At 35.0% G+C, this 9,133-nt stretch overlaps 2 protein-coding genes across 2 annotated transcripts in view; one reads left to right on the forward strand and one right to left on the reverse strand.

Moving 5' to 3' along the window:
- bma (SCY1-like protein bma) overlaps positions 1-833 on the forward strand; it is a 7,717-nt gene extending 6,884 nt beyond the window's left edge. The window contains exon 18 of the mRNA XM_017897656.1: positions 358-833. The gene's annotated coding sequence lies outside the window, so the exon portion shown is untranslated. The remainder of the gene's footprint in view (positions 1-357) is intronic.
- A 4,086-nt stretch (positions 834-4,919) lies between these two features.
- LOC108545946 (protein scabrous) lies at positions 4,920-8,364 on the reverse strand. The gene is made up of 4 exons (XM_017897813.1): positions 8,135-8,364; positions 7,695-8,034; positions 6,705-6,825; positions 4,920-6,608 (listed from the first exon to the last, which is right to left on the reverse strand). The coding sequence occupies exons 1-4, from the start codon at positions 8,362-8,364 to the stop codon at positions 5,224-5,226; spliced, it is 2,076 nt and encodes a 691-aa protein (XP_017753302.1). The 3' UTR covers positions 4,920-5,223.
- Positions 8,365-9,133: the final 769 nt, after the last annotated feature.

The following is a 9,133-nucleotide window of genomic DNA, read 5'->3' on the forward strand; positions in this document are numbered from 1 at the left end:
TCTCTCTCTCTCTCTCTCTCTCTCTCTCTCTCTCTCTAATTCTATCCCTCCCTCCTTCCTTCCTTCCTCTGTCCCTCGCACGCACACGCTCATGTTGCATACCTTCTTATAAATACTTTTCTACTTGCCTGCATTTACTTACATTTTATTTATTTCTCTGTACACTGTTTTCAATTAATACTAATATCTCCGAATTCTTTCTACTATATGCATGTACATTTGATAACATTCCACAGACTGACTGATAATAATTAGGTCGCTCGATCGATTTGATCGATTAGTATTTTAATACATGCCATTTCTCGTTGTACGACCTCGATGATTTCAGGTAAACACTTATCTTTTGTTTCTTTACAGTATCAGTTCTTCAACAAACAGTTCGACGCTTGAACCGTGGTCTTTTGTCTATAATCCACTTTCGTAAATTACTGCATAACTATAAACAACCTACTGATTGCCGTTGCTAACCACTGATTAACACATCAAAATGAAATAAAATGCAGCAGAGAAGAATAATTTTATAGACATCTTTTGCTGAATATAGAGAAATGCGAAACCAAGGTGACATCATTTGTTAATCGAATTCAATAATATATAATTATGTATCTTTATGACAAGATATATTAGTGTATCGATACTTTCTGTTCTTAACATATATGCATATACATATATAATATTTGGACTCTGAATGTATCGGTGAAGATCTTCTGTGCAAAGGAGCAAAGACTTTAATTTCTTGTAAAGAAGTCGAACAATTCGAGACCTTTTGAAGTGGCCTAATTACATAATTAATATCCACATTTGTTGTTTGTGTCATCGTTCAAGATTCCAACAAAGTAATATAAACGAATAGAAAAGCGAATACGTGTCATATGTTGTTGCATATATGTATAGTCTATATATGTATAATCAAAGGTATGTATTTACGTGATACATTGTTCGTTAAAATAAGTATGAGATGTATGTTAAAATAAGACCGATCTGATACCGATAATCCATCATCGATTATATATGCAGGATATGAATATACTAACATGCATACAATGGTAACATTGTATTACATGTATTACTTTTTCACTTATACATACTTTTAGCTTTTCTGATTGCATTTTTATTCTACTTTTGTTTTTCTGGGTAACAATATCATACATTTTTTACAATGAAAATGCATGAGTTTATAACTAATAACAAGTTGATTATAATGTAACAAATTATTTTTTATGTGACCTATTCTTTGTTTTTTATTATTTTTCTTTTTTTTCAGATTCTTTAAGATCTTTTCTATGACAGTATAGTTGCATTACCGGGAATGTATTTGCCACTTTCTTTTGAATTATGGTTTGAAGACGTGTAATCGATCGAAGTAAGCGTTGCACGATAATTAACTTATAGGGAACTAACAAAAGATAATACTGCGTCATTTTATTTTTTTGTTATTCATATGCTACATGTTATTTTAAAGGGAAAATGACTTTAGTGTCAATTTCAAAAGTGATGAGCAGTCATTTGTGTCACTTAGTGTGAACAAAGAATGTAGAATCAGAGACAAAAAGATAAAATAATATATAATATATATTTATGTATATACCTTATATATATTCACTTTAATATGATAGGACTATGAAATTTGTTACTTATGCATCTTTCAAAAAGTTTATGTCTACAAATTCTAATTTATCAAATTACGTTGCCACTCGATTTAATTATATGCATGTGAAAGAATGTATTGTAGAAATGCTGCGAATATGTAAAATGTAAACGATTTAGTAAAGTATAGAGATTTCCGTTAAGCTAATATGTAAAAACAAAAAGAAACGGATGGAATTTTATCTTTTTGTAACTGATTGCACGATACATATGTATAGAAGAAATATTTAAAAAGTAAGAACATATCGTGTAAGACAAATAGAAATATTTGTAAATCGCGTGATGATATTTCATATAAGGAAGGGAATATTAAAATTATTTTGCGTAAAAGTCTCAACTCTTGCATCTAGATATACGTATTTCGATGTACAGATACATATCAAATATGCGTATTTGTATGCGTAATAGCTTAAATACCTATATTTCAATATTTCCTCTACTCTATCACATCTGAACAAATTTTAAATTCGATGAAAATATATTATAATATAGATTTCCAAGTATATAGACATGTATGCGTATGTACGCATACTTATACTATATCTGGTGTAGGCGTATACTTGCATACGCGTATACTACCTGGACGTGTAGCGAATACGTGTATATACGTTCGAGGTGATATCAAAAAAATGGAAAACGTAAAGGGATCGATGTGTATGTGTGTATAAATGTGTATGTGTTTGTTTAAAACGTAAAATGCAAGTACGTAATTGCGGGAGACTGATTGGCTTTTCTGATAAATTACGCGGCACTAGGAAACAAAGTGACCTTAAGATTCGGGTCAAGGACTACTTTATGTTTGCTTGATCGTGTAAGCTAACTGCATCACTGATCTGCGTAGACAATCTTTGACAATCATTAACAATCGTTGGAAACGAGAAGTTTCAAAAATATTGATACGAACGAATTGTGAACTTGTCCAGATTATCTTTCGATAATGTATCGGCCAAAGTTACGTAATAATTGCGAAAAGCATTTAAAGGTATAATAGACTTGAGCCATAAAGCAGCACGTTTGTAGAATCAATCGAGCCTAAAAGTACAATATATGTTTCGACTACCGGAACAGTAATACGAGACATTTAATGGAAAATGGGATACTCAAAATTTGTTTAATGTTATATATTGACAATAAAAAATGAGTTCTTCCATTGGACGGGTAATTGGTGAAAATGGTTTATGAAAGGTTTAAATTCTTTTAAGTGTTCGAAATATACAATATAAAGCATAGTATAATAGCTTTAAATTCTTAGCAAGTAACAGTTGACGAATCAACTTGAAATTCGAAATTAATCGATAATTTGTTTCGTTTTACTGTTCAATGTTTTACAACTACTAATCTACTAATATTTACCTAGTAATTACAGGCGGTCCTGGGTATCGGAAATCGAAACCGCTGCTTGATATTTACGATAATTTACGCGCGCGCGCTATGTTGCTCGGGCCTACTATACATATCATCATTTAGATAATCAAATCGAATGTAGAGGAAACTTGCTCGTGATCAAATATCATGACTATCGTACAAATAAAAAATGACAATCATTACTTGGGAGTTAAGCGAGATCAAGATCTTCGCGCGAATATAAGTTTTATTTGATATGCAACTGTTGATCGATAACGATCGACAGTAAATTCTACATAGGATATCGATATAACAATCCAGTGTAAAAGAATTCGCATATTATTCCTTTTTTTCGAATTCCTAATCCTTAAATTATACATCTAATTGTTGTCTGTCCTTGTTTACCTTTTGTATTTTTTCATAAAAAATCTTTTTTCGCTCGCGTAGAACGGCATTCGTTGCAGACGAGTGAATAAAATTCACCAACTCACAGCGACCAAAAACTTTATCGCCGTATTTCCTTTACGCGTGCTGAAATATTTATGAGAATCGTGATATTGGAACGAGTAAATCGGTAACAGTAGTCGCATGGTGCCATACGATAAAACACCTGTTCATCTGCGTCTAGTTTCAATATTCACAATATCGTCACGTGTTGCCATTGTTGTCATTGTTATCGTTATACTTTGCGATTATGTGTTTGAAAATGCAAATACATTGACAAGAAATGTGCTCAATAGATGTCCTATCAAGAATAGGTGCTAAATTCCATAAAACATAATCGTTCAAAGACCTGGATATTCTTCGAGGGTATAAACGATTTTCTTTCCCGATTATATAATTACTCCGTTCTTTGATAGTGTAATAGGTGTTATATGTATATGTATATAAAACATACACACGCACACGGTACATATACACCATGGTTCATGCAACAGGGACCACCGTGTGATTACCTATAACCCTCTATGGGCCCGTGTAACCTTCAAGTTACATGCTGATGTAAGGGTATTTTATTAAATACTGCATTTAACGTTATCGTCTTGATCACTCCAGTTCGCGATTTTTCTTTCGATATATTTATAATTATTTTTACAATACCTCCCGTGGGTCAAATATTTGTTGATTTTATGTTACATACAATTCTTATAGTCAAGAAAAATATATATTCGGCCCATAGAGGGTTAATTTATCTTTAATTAATAATCACCGTGTGATTATTCAATTATTGGACAAAGAATAAACAATTATTTTATCGTAAGTGATAGGATGCGAAAGAATAACAAAAAAATAATGACAAATCGATTTTTATTAAGTTAACCATGTTACCGAAGACAGAAAAGATCAACTTACTAAACATGAAAACGATCGAATTAGTCGCGTTACGTGGTGTACCCTGTGTGTGAGCGCGCGCATGCGCGTGTGTGTATATTTCGTGTTACTCTTTCGAAGGATGTACTGTAATAAAAGATGATGGTACCAAATCTGAACTATCAATTTTTTTTAACTCTCTGTGTACATTATTATAGTTATCAAATAAGTATTTTATATAGTATTTAGATATATTGTATTATATATACAGTATATATGTATGTTGTAAGTAATAACGGGTAAATTATGTAAGTTATTACAAAGAGAAATTTTTCTTTAATATGTCGAAAATTATCATGTATCCGAAACTAACAGTCTAGAATCGAAATTATTCCGAATAACAATACTTTGTGAATAACACAAAACCCAACAAATAGCCAATTTTAATATTTATCATTTCGGATAAGTTTGAACAGAAGCACTTGTTGATCAACACTACGATTCCAACAATACGAATGGTCATGAAAAGATGATAAAAAAAAAAGGAAGAAAAAAGAGAAAGAAAAGAGAATGACACCAAGGCAGAAAGTAATTTCTTTATTCTGTACGAGCGAGTAATTAAGTGATACTATATTGGAAGAAAATGAGAAAATAAAATGGTGTTGTACCGTTCGTATTTTCACTTAAGGTTATTCATATATGATTAAAGAATTTTAAAATATAATTGAAATATTTTTCAAAGACTAAACTCACCATGATAAAAGATGATAATTACAGAGGTAGAGCATTGCTCTGTCTTTTGCATCTGAACATTTGCATCGTTTATGAATGAATAATAGTTAATATTACGATTGTGATATATTATAATTAATAAAAGTCTTTGGTATGGAAAAAACGTGAAGGTCGATGCAAAATCGAGCACTATCGTAACCGACAAATAGGGTTCCTACGTACGGACATCTCTGAAAAAGCGATCGACATCCATTTATTGGTATCTGATCGAAACCATGTCAAGCCTAAGGAATATTTGCCATTTAAATTTGCATGTTGACACCGATTAAACCACCATCCGCCATGGTAATTTCTGGCACAATTAGTCGCGCTAGCATCCATGTCTCGATCTCTCGCACTAAAAGCCATTCCGTTTTGATAGGAAAAAGCATCGGTCGCGTTTCCTGAATATCCATAAACACTTAACCTATAACCGGTTTCCACTGACTCTACTTTAAACGATTCGTATTCGGCACGCCAACGTTCCCCATAAATATCTAGCATGTCGATTCGAAGACTGGTGCAGTTGTCACGAGTAAGTTTGTGAAGGATTGCATTGCCAATCCAATATTCGCCGAATGGAGAACCGAAACCTAGAGAATAATCATTCCAGTTGCGATCGAAATCGAGAGTTCCATCGATTCGACGTGAAATGACGATCCAACCTTCGCGACAAAACGCTAACATCGGTTTTTTTTCTTTCTCTGTTGCTCTCAATAGTCTTAGCGCGTCCGTTGGTTCGTTATTCGCGGTTTTTCGCTCGCAATCACCGGTCAGATTATATCCAACTAAATAATACCGATTCTTTAGTTGATTGAAATTTAAAAATGCGTCACTCGACGATTTCGATGTTGACGTGGTATCAGCAGAGGATAATCGATGAAAATTGGCTGTTAAGTAGATACCGTTTATCTGATCAATCACTTTTTCTCGTCTATCACTCCTCTCTTGAAGCTTAGACGCACTGACACTTAATGCTTGTACGGTACGACGTAAATTATTTAGCTCTACCCTGGTCAACGACAGCTCGGCAGCTTTTCGAACAGCATCTACACTGAGTCGCAGTAATTCTCGTTTTGTAAACGAGCTATTTGTTTCCACGGTGTCTTCAAGATTTCGTAACGAACCGATTAAACGCGAGCCGAGTGATTCGTCGATATCTTTCGTTAAAATTGTATTCTCGCTAGCATTTAAAATTTTTCCAGGCAATTCGTCTTGAGTTTTCTCCAAGTTTTTTATCCGTTTGTTCAAATCCAACCATTCCTGATTCTCATATACAATGTCGATTCGTTTTTCCAACGATACTTGTCTCTGCGTCGTCAGAATCATTTTCCTCTCGAGGTTTCTCAAACGATCATCTAATCGTATTCGATGTTCTTCGCTTCTTTTCGAATAACCGTGTTTCCGCACTAACCTATGCCGAGGAACACTGCGCAATGTGACAGCTGCACCCGTACGATTGTTATGCTTTATAGTCATCCCATTGAATTGCGATGATACTTCTGCCATTGCCACAATAGTTGCCATGGTTGTTGCTCCTCGTTCAAGTTTTTCTCTTTTTCCTCCACTACCTCCTCCTCCTCCTCCTCCTCCTCCTCGTCCACCTCCTCATCTTCCTGCTTCTCCTCTACTGCCTTCTTCTTCACCTCTTTCTCCTTCTGCTCCCCCTCTATGTGGAATCGCAGAATTTGCCGCATTAACCAACGATGATTCACATTTAAAAGACTTCACTTCGATTTGAATCGAATTCAACTGAAATTACCAAAATTAAATGCATTACCAAACATTAGGTATTTATTACAATATTTAACGCAAAACGAAGTAAAAAAGATACATTGAGATCTTTTCTTTTTTGATAAGTAAACAGCGATTTCTCATTAATCTCGAGGTAAATCCATCGATGCGATTTATCAATGCGTATCAACGTTACGAATAATAGTTATTACATTTAACGCATATAGGAGGAAAACAGAGGAAAAGAATCGAGGAGAGAGGAAACAAGATAGAAAAGAACGAGTAAAAATCGTTACGAAAAAAATATGCAAGATCAGCAGTAAAGAATGTAAAAGAAAATGAAAATAAAAGAAAAAAGTTGATTCTCTCTACCAGTAGAAATTAGTGTGACAGCTGAGGAAATGTAGATAAAAGTTGAACAGCTGCGGAACGGCGAAACGATCCACCACCAGTGAAATCAGTTGGCTAGCTAATATACGACGTCAGGGAATAGCAGCAGGTGTTTCAGCTTATTGTCGGCATTCTTTGGAAGCAATATTCATTGTACCATAGCGTTTCTGCAGCTGCCTTGAAACAAAATATAGCACTCAGCGTGGGCAAAGGCTTACACAGATGGTGTAAGAACGTGTGGGGAAAAGACGGGAGAACTAGAGGGGACAAAAGGGATGGAGAGGCAGAGAGAGAGGAGAGAGAGAGAGAGAGAGAGAGAGAGAGAGAGAGAGAAGAGGCGAAGATATAAGACGGTAGCAGATGTTCGATTAATCGGACATAAGCAGGTGGAAGGCCAAGAATGAATATGATGGTGGTGAAAATAAAAAATCATAACTAAGGAGAAAGTCGATCTCTGACAGAAATGAAAAAAGGCGAATAATCCGGAAAAATGTTACCTGACTGGCAATATCAGCGCAGGTGCGAAAAAGTATGCTAAAGCGTTCTTTCACCGCAGCTATATCAACACGTATCATTCCGAGAACAGCTTCGATTTTGGCAATTCTACCACCAAGATTTCGCACTCCTTTTCCAACTGCAGCGATGTCTCCTTTCATGAGAGCAAGTTCACCTTTCATTCTAGATCTCTCGGCAAGTTCTTCGCTTACATTTCTCGTACGAAGAACTTCTGCAATTTCTCCTTTAAGTTCGGTGACTGCACTTCCTAGCCATCTTACTCGCAATCTTTCGTTTTTCGCTTCATTTCCATTACCACCGCGTAGGAAGATTACTTCTTTTCTAAGAATGAACAGCACCAGCAGCAGAGATACTGCTTGTTAATTCGAAATCGGTGATACAGGGATCACGCAACACAACTCAAGGAAGATTTTTGTTTTACCTCAATTGTTTAATTTCGTTCTTTAAAACGAATAACTCTGTATTTTTCTCGATTGCACGCTTCAAGCTTGCCTCAAGGGCATTGTAATCCTGTTGCCGATGATCGAGCAAAGCATTTACTTGTTCCTGTAGTGACCTTATCGCGTTGGAAATATTTTCGTCTCCATGAATTTTTTTGCGAGAAACAATTACCGCAAATATCACGCACAATAGCCAAACTTTCCTAGTCATTTTTTAACTACTTCTATTACTAGTATCGAATAATCTATAAATTAACTAGAAAGATTTCTTCTATTCTTGTATATTAAGATAGATTGACGATTATTTCTCTCCGTGAAATTAAACGTGGAATATAGACGGTTCGACCACTGAAAACTCACTGGTTAAGCTGACAACCGCCCTACCAGTTTTATAACGTCCTTTCCATAAAAGGTTGGGGGTAGAGATCACAGGGAGCAGGTGTCCACTCGCTAACAGCTATCAGCTAGCAGCTAACAACCAACGCTCCGTGGCCATGTATTGTCTCATGGCTGTAAGCTATGCACTGGATACCACTATCATCATTACCGATCCCTTTTTTTACCCTCACCAACTTTCGTATCATCTCTATCTTAAAAATATTCTTCTTCTTCTACTACTACTACTACTACTACTATTACTACTACTACTACTACTACTACTACTCATTGTAAATATAAGTCTACTTATATTTTTGCATATGAATATTTCATTGCCGCGCTTCAAATTTGCTAGTCTTTACGCGTATAAGACAGTAACAGAAGGAATAAATGAAATCAGAGGCAACGTGTATGCTTCTGTCACGTTCGCGCGCAAGCACGCGTGTTATGTTGTACAGCAGATAATAGTTTATTTACAATACAACTTATATCCTGATGGCTTCTAAAATGTTATATGTTTATATTGCAAATATCCACGATATTCCACACATACAAGAGTTTGGTTGGTCACGAATGTAGTATTGTATTATAAACTCTGATTT

The sequence above is a fragment of the Eufriesea mexicana genome, unplaced genomic scaffold (genome assembly GCF_001483705.2).
Source record: "Eufriesea mexicana isolate 0111107269 unplaced genomic scaffold, ASM148370v2 scaffold572, whole genome shotgun sequence".
NCBI classification, from domain to species: domain Eukaryota; kingdom Metazoa; phylum Arthropoda; class Insecta; order Hymenoptera; family Apidae; genus Eufriesea; species Eufriesea mexicana.

Bases quoted from the DNA above. Each gene is read 5' to 3' on its own strand.
- LOC108545946 (XM_017897813.1), bottom strand. From the start codon at position 8,364: ATGACTAGGAAAGTTTGGCTATTGTGCGTGATATTTGCGGTAATTGTT. The intron at 6,826-7,694 runs GTAACATTTTTC...TGGTAATTTCAG, and splicing joins GCGCTGATATTGCCAGTCAG to TTGAATTCGATTCAAATCGA. The intron at 6,609-6,704 runs GTAGAGGAGAAG...TTGAACGAGGAG, and splicing joins AAGAGGTGAAGAAGAAGGCA to CAACAACCATGGCAACTATT.